The sequence below is a fragment of the Ochotona curzoniae genome, unplaced genomic scaffold (assembly GCF_017591425.1).
Source record: "Ochotona curzoniae isolate NIBS_2020 unplaced genomic scaffold, NIBS_Ocur_1.0 scaffold_3223, whole genome shotgun sequence".
NCBI lineage: Eukaryota > Metazoa > Chordata > Mammalia > Lagomorpha > Ochotonidae > Ochotona > Ochotona curzoniae.
The window spans coordinates 4,869,585-4,883,303 of NW_024467108.1; the positions used below are offsets into that span (position 1 = coordinate 4,869,585).

The window sequence follows — 13,719 nt, forward strand, 5'->3', positions numbered from 1 at the left end:
GCTTGGACAAGGAGAAAAGGTGTTGTTTAGGAGTATTCAAAACGGTAGGGGTGCCTGGGTGCTAGGGAGAGTCAGGATGGGTCCTGGCGGGTCACCAGGGCTACCTGCAGAATACAGACATCTCTATAGGGCCCATAGGGCAGCTTCAGGCTGGGAGGGATGTGGTCAGAATAAGAGGATGACATGGAAGGGATAGCGAGTAACAGGACAGCCACTGGGTCACTGTGACAGCTCAGGTCAGAAGAGAGATTTGAACTGCACGGAGGACTGGTCAGCAGAAAAGGTGGGTATCTGTTACCATTCTGTCTGGAAGCCCAGTCTAGACAGGAAATGGAGTTTTTTTGTTCTAGATTCCAGTAGAAGCTGTGGCTAGAGAGAGCCAGGTCAGTCTGTGGCCCAGGTCCTAATTCTTTGAAAGCTCTCCCATGACAAAGTTTATTTGGCCAAATGTCATCAGCATCAGAGATGGCTGTGTCACCCCCAGTGTGCATGCTGAACCACACATGAAGTGAGAAGTGGCTGTGTGTCTACCAACCACACGGCTTGGATGGTGTCATCACCACTGTCATGTTTAGGACATTTTAAAAATCCATTGTTTTGGGGGGAAAAAATCTCCTTATGAGTATTTAAACGCCCAGGGCTGGGCCCGGCCACAATGGCTCAGTGGCTAAATCCTCGCCTTGCACATGCCAGGAACCCATTTGGACGTCAGTTCATGTCCCATCCGCCCCGCTTCCCCTCCAGCTCCATGCTTGGCTTTGGAAAGAACAAAAGGATGGCCAAAAGCCTTGGGACCCTGCACAGGCAAGAGAGACCCAGAGGAAGCTTCTGGCTCCTGGCTTCAGATTAGTTCAGCTCCGGCTATTGCGGCCACTTGGGGAGTGAACCAGAGTATGGAAGATCTTTCTCTCCTTTCTGTAAATCTGCTTTTCCAATAAAAATGTCTAAATCTTGACCCCCCCCCAAAAAAAAATAGCCCACGGCTATGCAGACACATAACAAAACCAACCACTGGTGGAGTCTTGCTCACATGCTGAGGCATTTTGATTAGCATGGGAAGCAGTGTTGGAACAAGCACCCACAGGCTTGCAGTTACTGTGGCACAGGCGAGGAGGACCCCAAGCCTGCTCCCTCTTTCCACCATGCCAGTAAGTGATGCAGTCCTCTGAGCTGCACGGCCCAAAGCTTGAAACTGCTTCCCCCAAGACGCTGCTCCAGGCCAAGTCTCAGCTTCCAACTCCTCTGGAACAGTCCTCGGCAGAGTCTCCACAGCTGCATAGGAGTGTAGCTGTCACTGCCTCCACTGGGGCAGCCCCTGGCCCACTCCAGTCGCCCATGGCTAGTCTGCAGAGCCCACAACCAGCCACCCACCCCCAAGTCTTTGCACTTGCTCCGTTTCCTCTCTGCAGGCTCCAGCTTCTCTGTGACTTCACAGGGAAGAACTTTTACTTTTCACCATATTTTTTTTTATTTTGTTTTTGTCTTCAAGCAGTCATATTCCCAAGCCAATGCTTCTAACCATGGATGAAGCCAATGCTGGCACTTGGTGGCTTCCCAAGTGTTGGAAAGTGAAGGAAGTTGGTCCTGGGGTCAATGTGTGTCACAAGGGTCAATGAATGTCACCTTCACCTCCTGTCCACTGCCCCTGCGCCCTGCTCAACCACCTCTGACTCTTTTGTCCCTTCGTCATACAGTGTGCCTGGTCTATGTCACCCCTCCAGCCAAACACAGGGGCAGAAGTCAGAGGTAGAAACATATCTGCCTTCCTCTTCACAGGCCCTGCGCTGTCAGAGACCCTCAAAGAAGCTTTTATTCTCTGGAAGCTTCTCAGAAGGGCAGGAGTAGCCCCAGAGAACAAGGCATAAATGGACCCAGAACACTCTTAACCTCCTTGGAAAGCAGTGACAGGGTAAGTAGACTCTCTGCCATGCCAAGCCTGGGAGGGCCAGGATGTCCGGCTCAGTGACAGGGTTTGGTGGGAGGTGGCAGACCAGCAGAGCTGTCCCTCAAGGGTCTCCTCACCGGGAGAGCTGCAACAAGCCAGCTGGGAGTGGAGGTGTGGCTTCTGGCACCCAGAAAGCACTCCCTCGCATGTAGAGAAAACACTGGAAAATGTAGACTGTGAGTTCTGGCTGCAGAGCGGCCAGCTCCCCTGTGGGGGCAGATAGCAGGTAAATTAGCTCAGGCTGGAATGAGGCTTCTCCCCTAGTAGCTCTGTGCCCAGGAGAATGGCAGGGGGCACGGCACACGGGCAGCCCCCTCAGGTCCTATCCCAGCCCCCACTTGGCACAGGCAGCACAAACCAGCACCCCAGCAGAGGGATGGTCATTATTACCTTGGTAGGGGAGGGGTGGCTAGGCGGTCTGAATCAAGCAGTGACTTCTTCTCTTCGCAGAAGCCCCCTCTGGGGAGAGTAGTGCAGGAGAGGGGCAGGAAGCCATGTTGAATTATGTAACCAGCTTCCTTGGAGGCCCTTGCAAATCCCAGCCCCCAGCTGGACAGCAGAAGCTGGGAGCAGAGAAGGAGGACCTGGCAGACCCCCGTAGCTGCCCACTCTGCCAGCCAGCCGGCTGTTTGTCAGGCTAAGCAGGCACCTCTTACTAAGGGTTGGGAATCAGGCAGGGCTGTTGTCCACTGAGTGTGTGAGGCAGTGGCCTGCTGACTTTGCCGGCAGAGCCTCAGGCTCCAGGCTAAGGCACATCCACCCCCAGCTTCCTGCTCCCCAGGGCTCCCCACTTCCTCCTAGAGAAGCTGCCCTGGGTGAGGGGCCACCAGGCAAGGCCCAGGCAGCTGCCCCAGCACCCATGGCTTGCAAAGCCCTGGCAATCTCACTTCTCTTTCCCACCATCAGCTGACTGTCTCCTCTGGCCTCACAGTCCTGTGCAGTTCCAGGCAGGCTAGAGGGTGCAGCATGAGGGAGTGGCAAAGCTGACAGCCAAGACTCTCCTTTTGGCTTGAAAAACAGTGACTTGTTGTTGTTGGAAAGGCAGATTTATAAAGAGGTAAAAGATCTTCCATCCACTGGTTCACTACCCAAATGGCCATAACAGCTGAGTTGTTCTGAAGCCAGGAGCCGGGTACTTCTTCCAAATCTCCCCCATGGGTACAAATGTCCAAGGACTTGGGCCATCCCCCATTGCTTTCCCAGGCCACAAGCAGAGAGCTAGATGAGAAGTGGAGCAGCTGGGACATGAACCACAGAGCCTATATGGCATGCTGGTTCTTGCAGGCAGTAGATTAACCTGTTGAACTATTGTGCCAGCCCCCACATTTTTTTAAAGCCCATACCTACCCTTTGCCCATAGCAACCCCATGAGAGAGATGGTGTTTATTATTGCTATTATTCAAAACGTAGAGAGACAAGACAGTATGGGGACATAGATCTATTCACTGGTTCGTTCTCCCAATTGCCTACCATGGCTTGAGGGCAAGCCAGGAAGTGGGACTGCAATCTAGATCTCCCATGTGGGTGACAGGGACCAGAGTACTTGAACCATCACCACCCGTTGCTTCCCTGGGTGTGCATTAGCCAGCAGCTGGAATTAGGAGCTGAGCCAAGACTCAATCCCAGACATTTCAGTCTGACACCGGATGTGGGCATCCCAGTCATCATCTTCACTGCTGTGCCAAACACCTGTCCCTCACAGTGATACTGTTACACCTGTCTCCCAGAGGAGAAAGCTGAGGCCCAGGCAGTTTGAGATCTTGCCAAGGAGCCTGTGAGCTACTGAGCTGAGCAGCAACACCTTCTCCAGATCCAGGGACTGTGCCTACACAGCTCAGAGAAGCATAGGACAATCCTAAGGATATGGCAGGACTCAGAGCAGGGATAAGGGACAGGCTGCGCCCAGGGAGGCAAGCAACTTGCCTGCCACCACCAACAGCCTTCTCTCCAATCACCCTCCGGCAGCTCCATCTCAAGGCTGTTGGAATCACACATCATCCACTGCCCCAGAAGACATGGTTGCTGAGAGGCTGAGCTGTCCAGCACAAAACCAACACTGCCAGCTGAAGAAAAGCCCAGAGGGAAGGGGGCCTAGTGATTTGGCAGCCTCTCCTGCTTTCTGCTGACAGGTGGGAAAATGGAAAAGCAATGAAGGGGTAGGGTCTCTTTCTTGCCTGCCTCCAGTCACTTCCCTGGGTCTTCTCCCCATAGGGTACCCTTCCTACACCTGCCTACATCCCCAGCCCTGTCCAGGAGATCCACTTCAAGCTTCCTTCACCCCCACTTTTCCTTTGAACCTCCTCACCCCCGCATGCCCTTCACTGCACTCTTCTGAGCCAAGGAGCAATCCTTGGGTGGTTTAATTAGCTGATTATGACCACAGCCTGCTGGATCCAGTGCCCAGAATTCTGTCCCCAGTAATGAGGTGGGTTCTGAGTACTTGCCCAATGGGTGGCCAATGGGGAATTCTGGGCTCGGTTGGCCACTGGGAGGGCTCCCCAGCACATAAAGAGCCCTTTGATCACTGGTGGGTCATCGGAAGCCTTGGCCCCCCTCCTTAGGCTGAGTCAAACCACACTGGGCACACTGCCACCAGGCCCAGATGTCCATCCTCAGGACGGGACTCCCCCATTTTCCCCCATCACTGCCCACACACACTGGCAGAGGCTCTTCCAATGACTGAGTATAGGGGTGATGAATGCAGCCCAGTTACTGATGCCAACAAAGGATGGCTGCAGAGAGAAGCAATAACAGCCTTTGGAGTGAGAGGGTATAAGAGACTGGGGCTATAGAGACCACCCTATGGTCAGAAACTACCATCTTCTAGCCTGGGATTGCAAAAGCTAAGCTAAGCTCTGTGGTTCTGTGCCCCCTAGGAGTTCCGCATTTTGAAATCAGCACTGATGCCTCAACACCCTATCACCACTACCACCACTACACTTCCCCTCCCTCTCCAAGGATCTCTTCTCTCCATGAAAGATCTACAGTCAGCTTCCTCCACTGAACAAATATTTAAGGAGCTCAGTGCAATGCCAGCTCTGTGCAGGTGCTGGGGACAAGCAGACCCAGGCCAGCTGTCCTTGGGGAAGTCCTAACTTCACATAAAGACATCATTCCAGTGCAGACAGCAGACACCGTGCACTTGAAGGAGGAGATGCATGTGGTCAGACCTCAAAGGACCTCATCCTCAGGGAAGGATGCTGGGAGCAGCCAACAACACAAGGTGCTCAAAGATTAATCCAACAGGGTCCCTCACTAGGAGCTCACAGCCCTGTGAGTGAGGCACACAGCACTGACTAGGGCAAAGAGAGAAAGGTCTCTGTACTTTAACTGTGAAGCCCCCCAGGCAACCCACAGCCCACCTTACAGACCTACAACTGAGAAAGGGTTATGGAGCCAACCCAAAGTCACCCAGCTGAGACTTAAAACCAGGAAATCTGGTTCTTCCATCAGCCTAACCTCTATGCTAATAAGCTTCTAATCTATGTTAATCAGATCATTCTGGGAGGGGTTGGGAGGGCAGGAGACACAGTGGAGACTCCTAAGAAAGCTTCCTGGAGAGTGATTCCAAGCAGGTTCTTAAAAGTAAGAGGGAGAGAGAGCCGGGACAACTCCAGAGAGCTCCAGCTCCAGGTCCCTCTAGGACCTGCCCCCTCACTACACCTGCCGCTCTTGGGGGCAGCCAGGAGGTGCACCTAGAGAGATGGACCAGGCCCTGAGAGAGGAGGGAGGAGTGCATCACTCCTAGCACAGCCTGCTCTTCCCTGGTCCCCAGCACCACACACACCCCTCAGCTACCCAACAGCCTCAGGGCTGGCCCCCAGCAAAACTCACCCCCAGTGACTAGCAAAGCATGGGGGGGGTGGGGGATGGATGACCCAACTGCACTGGGATGCCGGGATCCCGACAGGATTCCATGGCAATGAGTAAGTGCAGTGCATGCTTCCCCCCATCCCCGACCTGCGGCATACTGAGGCTGGGCCCTTCCATCCCAGCAGTCTACCTTCTCCCTTGGTCTCTGCCAAAACTCAATCTGGTCACCTTGACTGTAAGGTCCGAGCCATTAAGAGAGGGACTTCCTGCCTCATCCCAGCCCAGCCTCTGGCAGACCTCACTTTGAGGCACAGCACCCACCTAGCTGGAAGGCTTCAGACCAAGGGACAGATCCCGCTTGGGACAAGCATGGGGACCCACAACTCTGCGATGGCCTCATCCAGGCCCAGCAAGGGTGCTGTGGTGGTGACTTTAGCCACACAGAGTCCCTGAGACCTGGCTTCCGAGGGGCCTCACTTGGCTCCAGGTCTTCTGGGAAGGAACAAGCAGTTCCTCTCAAATGGGACTAAAAGATGAAGGCAAAGAAGGAGGAGGCTGTCTCCTGAGAGATGACCCAGCCCCGGGCCCCTGGGGAGGGAGGGGGAGAGGGGCAGGGACAACAGGGTTCTTTGTTCCCTTCTCAAAAGCGGCCACCACCTCCTCTGTCTTCTACCCCTGTACTAGCACTCCTCTGGGACAGGACCCATCCTGCATACAGAAGGTGGGTGGTAGATGGGGCAGGGGCGGGGAGAGGGGGAATGGAGGGGGGTGCTGAGCCGGGAAACTACCTGAGATGACCCCCTGTTCCAGTCCCAGCACTCAGACAGGAGAGACCAGGCCCAGGCAAATAAAGGAGGCATCCTTCCTTCAGAAGCCACATGTGTCTTACTGGGGGAGACACAGACTTCCACAAAGGAAGGAAGGAATGTCTATCTTCTCCCAGTCTGATGGAGGAGGCACTCTTGAGAACTCAGTCTGATGTGGAGGTATGGTATCTCATTCCCTGGGCCGGGGGTGGGGGGTGGGGGTGGTGGGGGAGTGGCGGGGGCAGCAATTTCTTAACCTTGGCACTGAGCAAGCTCAGTATGCTCAGTGCTATTGAACCAGCCTCTCTAGGAACCAGTTTGGAGGGAGCAAGATTTCTAGGGTGTGAGAGAGCCAGAAGCGCTTGAAGGGGCAGTGTTGTAGCTTGTGGCCCAGCCTGGGATGCCTGCCTCCTAGCTTAGAACACCAGTTTGAGTCCTTGCTGCTCAGCTTCTCACTCATGCCCCTGATAATGGGCCTGTGAAGGCAACAGAAGATGGTACCTGGGCCCTTGGCAGCCATGAAGAACTGTATACAGTTTCTGGCTCCTGTCCAAGCCCTGGCAACTGTAGCTATTTGGGGAGTGAATCAACCAATGGAAGATATCTCTATCTCTTCCCCTCTCTCTGACACTCTGCCTTCAGATAAATAAATCTTTTTTTTTTTTTTTTACATTTCTGGAAACCCACCCCCTCCAGCACCCTTGCTAGCCTGTGCTGCCCCCTTCCCTGCAGCCTCCTCACTCCTGTACCTGCCCTCAGAACATGTGACTGTGCAAAGATTCTTTCTGTCTAGAACACTTATCCTTCGCATGTTCTGGCACCCAGCTCAATGCTCACCTCCTCCAGGAAGCCTTCCCCATGTCCCCCAGCCTGAGTCAATGCCCTCCTTTCAGGAGCCAGCAGAGTGCATGCCTCCCCTCCCTGCCCCCCATCAAACCACAACACATCAATGTTCTCCCACCCCTCATCAGAGCCTAAAGTGACTATGCAGGGCTGGAATCTTCTAGCTCTAGATGCAAGGCCTGAGGAAGGAGATAACCCCCCAAGGCCCCTACACCCATAGCCCCCAGAGGATCCAGACCACAGCCTTCTACCTTTCACCTTTCCTCCTAAAAGCCCACCAGCAGTAGAACAGCAGGGTCTGTCCCCTCTAGCCCTCACCAGGCCACCTAACCCAGGTCACCAACCTCTGCCTTCTGACTACAAACCAGTGGGACCTAGACTTCTCCCCTCCTGCTCCCACTTCCTCTCTCCATCAGCAGGTCACAGAGATTTCCAGAACCCACTTCTCCCCAACTGTGACCTCTCCTCCCACCACCTCCATCTTTTCCCTGCATACTGCAATCCACACTTGCCCATAGGCAGCCACCCTCTCGACACCTAGGACTTTGCAACTCTAGGGGTCTCCTAGAGCCCTCCCCAGACCCGTCTTCCTTAATACCTCTGCAGCCAACTACACCCACCCACAGCCCTGCACGCCACTCCTTGTCCCACAGGCCCCCCAGCCAGATGGTCAGCATGGTCAGTCACTGTGGCAGTGGCTGACCGTGCCTGCTGACTCCCAGCCCCAGTGTGTCAAAAGCCTTGCAAGAGGCCAGTCCATGACTCAGGACCCTTGAACCCATGCCAACATCAGGCAAGCAGGCCCAAGCTTGGGAGGGAGAGAGCCACAGAAACTGTAGCGGGGACTCAGCACCGGAGGGTCAGGCTCGACAGACACTCCCACTCCCAGCATAACTACCAGCCTCCCTAGCCACGGCCACAGGCCTTCCCTGTGTTCCAGCCACGACGGATCCCACAGGGCTTGACCGCCAAGAGAGATGACAGCCAAGGTTCAAGGGAACTGGTGATGACACATCCCCATCACAGCCGCCTCCTCCCCCAGAAAAAGAACAAGTTCATAAACATCAGCAGGACCGGAAATTATATTCCATCCCATTGCCTTGCAGGAAGTCCCTCCTGCTGTCTCAACCTGAGGCTTCATGTGGGGGCCTGCCTGGGAGGCCCATGCTTAGCCACACAAGCCCTACGAATTTCCAGGGCTGAAGTAGAGAGTGGCAGAGAAGGCTCCGGGGATGGACAGGGTTCAAAGGCTTGCTGGCTGAAGGACTTCATCTCTGCTACTCTGTGAAAAACCAATCCCTAGGAGGCTGGATGGTGGGAAGATTCTGCATGAAATTCTAACACAGACCAGACATTCCAGCAGAGGGCCTGTGGAGGCATCGCCTGAACCATGTTCACCTGCCTCTGTTCCACTCTCTCTGCAGTTTCTTGTCGGGCCTCCTTACTGGTCTCCCTGCTTGACCCTATCACAGTCACCTCTGAAAAGCAAACCTCTTCCTTCACCCATCATAGCCTGCTGTCTCTGAATCCACATCCCCTGGCCTGAGCTCCTCAGCTCAACATTCCTACACTGTGGATCACCTGCCTGTCTCCTGAGGCTCCCCCACCAGCCCCAGCCCTGCCCTGGGCTCCAAGCCTTTACACATCAGGCACCCGGTGGCCAGGAACAATGTCCCTGGTCATTTTTCCTAATAGAGGCTCCTCATCTTTTTTGTTTTTTCTTTTTTTGATGAAGGTCCATAGCTCCAACACAACCTCCTTCCAAACAAAGCATCCTTGCCCTGCCCCAATGCTATCCGCTCCCCACACCCGCACCCTGCACTATCCCCACCTGCTCTGCTCTAACTCTTCAGAACAAAGCAGACCCACTCATCACTAAGCCCTCCAACCCCCAGTATGCAGAAGGTGTCCAGCTGACACTTGTCACATGCAGGCACTACTGTCCCTAGAGCTTTAGCAACTGCCATTCACCTGCCCTGTAAGTCGCCCTGCCCAGGTGTTGGTCTCCTGCTTTCCTTCCTCTGACCCTGGGAGTTGTAGAGGGCAGTGGCAGCTTCTGATTGGTTTTCCCTGTCCTTTTCACATGCAGGGAGGGTTGCGGCTGCTCCTGATCCTTAGAGGATTGGACATTTGCTGTGTCCTCTTCCAATGCATAAAGTACAACCCCGTGGCTTACAGAAGAAGACCATGACCCTTTCTCTTCCAAGTTACTCAGGAATCTATGTGGACAGTGAGAGGGAGACGGCATGGGGCTGCAGGGAGCAACTGAAGGGGGCAGGACCACCATCTACTGAAGTGTAACTAATGCCTTAGTTCCAGGTTTCAGGTGGCTCCACCTCCCAGGTCCAGAGAACTCAGCAAGCAAGCAGGACTGTGGAAAATACACAAAGCCCAACAGCATCCTGATGTGCCTATGGAGAAACTGGGGTCCCAAAAGGCAAAGGTCAACTGTTCAATATCCCCAAGGTCTTGCAAGGAGTCAGCAACACATCAAGGGCAGTCATGGAGCAGAACACGGGTACCCTCGGCCTGCTGACAGCGCCCAGCAGCAGAGCAGCAACACCTCTTCTCCTTAAGTGAGGCCAAGAGGGGCTGAGTCACCACCAGCAGAGGAAGAACAAAGAAGGGCGATGGCTACTACTCCCCCCAGCAGCGAGAAAGCCAACGCCCCAGAGGGTCTTGGCTGTGAGAGGGAGCAGACGTAGTGAAGGAGTCACATCTCCTCCTGCTGAGAACACAACCTGGGCCAGCTGGCTGCAATGGGGACTGGCCGTGCAGGTAAACGTGCATTCCACAGGCTCCTGCCACGAGCCTGGTGCTCCAGCACGGAGGAGGACCGCTCCAGCCCTCCATCCTAGGGGGTGCTTCAGTGGGTCCCAGTGCCGGTTCCTCTTCTGGCAGAGGAAAATGAACATGAAAGAGCTGGCAGGAGGATGGATGGGAAGCAAGTCCCAAGCAGCCTAACTCACCTGTGAAGTCTCAGTTTCCTCTGCTAGGCGATGGAAATGACCCCTGGAGCACCTGTACCATGTGGTGGAGGGGCCGGCACAGCAAGGGGGGAGAAGCCGTGTGGCTAGCGCCACCCCCCAGTGGGTCAGCTCCCTCGGGAGGAGTGGGTCTTGCACCTTTGTGATGGCTCACACTATAGCTGCTAACACAGCAAGGTTTCAGGAACAGTGGGAGGGGGAGAGAGCAGGGAGAAGCGGGGCTCAAGAAGGCAGAGAGGGGTGAAGGGAGAGATGGGCTTCAGGGGCAGGAGGCTGAGGGCACAAAGCTAGTGCCTGGGCAACCTGTCCAGGTGTCAAGAGCTGTTCCCAGGGATCCCCTGGCCCCCTTTCCTGACACTTGCGCTCTCCCCTTCTCAGCCTTCCAAGACAACTGCAAGAAGACTGGAGCCCCATCCCCAACTCTTCAACTCAAAACCAGCCTTTGGCCAGCCACTACCTGTACCCAGGGGCTCAAATGGACAGGAATCCCAGGACCTGGGCTCCAGAGGGGGGCGGACACCCTCACCTGGTGGCATGTCTCCACTTCTGGCCATGTCAGGACTGGAGTGTGGGAGAAACAGAGGGAGAGTGCACAGCCATGAGGTGCCAGTCAGGGTGGGGGCCCCTGATGGAGGAAATGGGTTCCACTAGGCTAGTGAGAAGGGTACCAGCATCATGTCATGCCGGTGTCATGGCAGGGAGGGAGACAATGTGTCTCAGCGGATGAGAATCCTGGTCACAGCGAGGGCAAGGCAAGGTGTATCTGCACGGACACATGCATACCCCAGCTTTGGTACCTGTAACCTGTGTATGGCGACAGAGCTGCCAGCACAAACGCGTGGGCTGACGACGGTGCGCGCCAGGGAGCATGTGGGACTAGCGTGTGTGTGTGTGTGTGTGTGTGTGTGTGTGTGTGTGTGTGTGTACAGCCTGCGACCGTGCGTGCCCGCGTCTGCGGGTGCCGCTGTCAGCCAGTCACTGTGTGTGCGTGTGTTTCGGCCCAGAGGCACGGGCCACATGGGGCGGCCTGTCCTCGCCTTCTCCAGTAGCAACCCACCCCACCCCCACCTCCTCCACGGCCGGTGCACGGCCCCCCGACGCCGACCACACCGGGCACCTCGGCTGGAGCAGAACTGGGGGCTCCTGGTCGCTGGGTGACCGTGAATACAGGGCCGGGACGCGTTCCGGAACCTCCGCACCGTGCCCTCGCCCAGGCTGCGCCCACGCTCGCAAGGCCGCCCGCACTCACCGTGTCCCTTTGTCGCCCATGGTCAGCGGCGGCCGCAGGGAGCTCCGCGGCGTCAGCACCCAGCCTGGAAAATCCCCGGCCGGCAGGAGGAGCGCGGGCCGGCCCGCTCCAGGCTCCCGCTCCGCCTCCTCCGCTCTCTCGGCCGCTACCGCCGCCGCCCCCGCCCTGGGTCCCCGCCCGCCGCGCCGCCCAGCGCCCTGGCCGCGGCCAGGGGCGTGGAGCCGTGCGGGGGGCGCGCGTGTCCGTGTGCGTGTCTGGGAGTGAGCGCGCCGCCCGCCAGCCGAGGGCCCCGGGGGACTGGCCCGGGCGCGCCAGCGCGAGTGTGTACGTGAGGGCGCGCGCGCGGGCGCGGGGTTGAGCCGGGCAGCGGGGGCGTGAGCGCGGCCGTGCGCGCGGGCCGGGAGGAGTGGGTCTGTGCCGAGGGGAGGTGCGAGGTGTGCACGTTTTTGTGCAATGGTGCGTGTGTGCGCACGGGCGTGGGTGCGAGCGCGCTCTCTCGCGCGCGCTAGGGCAGCCTTTGTGTATACGTGTGTGTGTGCACGGGTGGGTGGAAGCCCCGATTCCTGGCTCAAAGCCGACTCTCTTCCACCCCTCGCAGTGCCCCTAACTTGGGGACCGGCGGCGAACGCCGGGTCCCTGACAAGGCCCTTGTCCTGTTCCAACGTTCCTCCACCCCAATCTCCGCCCCCCTGGGGAGATAACACCCAGCACCTCTGCCGCGACAGGAAGAAAGGGTGGCGGGGGCTGAGGATTGCCTCGACGTTGGGGTGCTGGTGGTGAGGGTGGGAGGGAGCTGCAGGACCAGCGCTGGCGGGAAGAGGAAGCTGTGGGAAGAGGAGATAAGCTGGAGGCACAGAGCTGGGCGGCCAGAGGGTGGCCTAAGCCCTCAGGCGTGACCCTGAACTCCAGCCTCCTCCGAACCCATTTGCAGACGGGTGACGCGCAGATAGATGCTCGCAGCAGCTTGCAGGGTTGTTCTAAGCTGAAAGAACTAGCTGGGTCGCCTGGCCTCGTAGGAGCGCATGTGCACAGTAGGTGTCCAGAAGATGTTAGCCCGTTTGTCTGCACGCGTTCTGATATCTGACTGGGCCAGAGCCTTTCACGAAAGTCCCTTCCAGCTTTGCACGTAGTGGGAGGGTGTGAGGCCTTCCCCCCACGCCCCTCGTGGCTGGGATTTGGCTAATTAGCCCCCGACTGGGCCCTAGTGCAGGAGAACTAGGGGAGGAAAGGAAGCCGTCCTTGACTCTGATGCGATTATGGGTCTGTAAACATCGCCTGTAATTATACTCTGAAGCAGTTACCTATGCTGTTTACTTATCGTTGGTAATGATATCCCAGTTTAACTCCTATAATTAAATCTGGGTTTGGGTGGGATGGAAGCTGATGCGCGGCGGGGTGGTCCACCCTCGGGGCAATGTGCGGAGCAAAAGGAAAATAGGCAGAGTTTAGCCCAGAGATCGCTCTACCTTCCTTCCTTAGCCTCTGGGCTGGGTTTTCACCCCCTCAGGGAGCGAGGGGACCGACCACCTGCTGTTCCCTCAAGGGGTTAGTGGAGCAGGTTAGAGTCCTCTCTATGGACGGGAGATGGTGAGTCAAGGAGGCCCCAGGCAGCTGCGGGAGGCCAGGTTCCTATCTTTGAAACACCGGTTCCATGCAGCCCTGGAGTCTCCAACCGGTTTTCCCCAAGATGACAAAGGAGGCACCTGAATTCAAAGGTTCAGAGTTTTCATTCTACTCAATACATAATTGTGTTTGTTTTACTGTAGAACTGTGTTCAATCATTTCCAAGGACAGCAAACAGTCCAGAAAGATGCACCATATGGTTCAGGTCTCCCCGCCCCCACACCGCTCCTCCAGTCTCTCACACTAGGGACACTGCACAGATTCCCGGACTGTGTGATCAGCAAGCCGTATCTCACGGTCACCTCTGCTAGCCTGAGAACGTCCCTGGCACTACTTGGATGCTTGCATTTCTGTGAGATGAATGCTGTCCATCCCCGTCTCCCCACACACACTTTTTTTTTTTTTTTAACACATCGATGTTCGGGGAAGCAGTTTTCCCAAATCCATAACCTC

The 13,719-nt window shown here is 56.3% G+C and overlaps 1 protein-coding gene across 1 annotated transcript in view; it reads right to left on the minus strand.

Moving 5' to 3' along the window:
- ARRB1 (arrestin beta 1) overlaps positions 1 to 11,791 on the minus strand; it is a 68,782-nt gene extending 56,991 nt beyond the window's left edge. The window contains exon 1 of the mRNA XM_040964284.1: positions 11,644 to 11,791. Coding sequence (XP_040820218.1) covers positions 11,644 to 11,663 — 20 coding nt within the window. The 5' untranslated portion in view covers positions 11,664 to 11,791. The remainder of the gene's footprint in view (positions 1 to 11,643) is intronic.
- Positions 11,792 to 13,719: the final 1,928 nt, after the last annotated feature.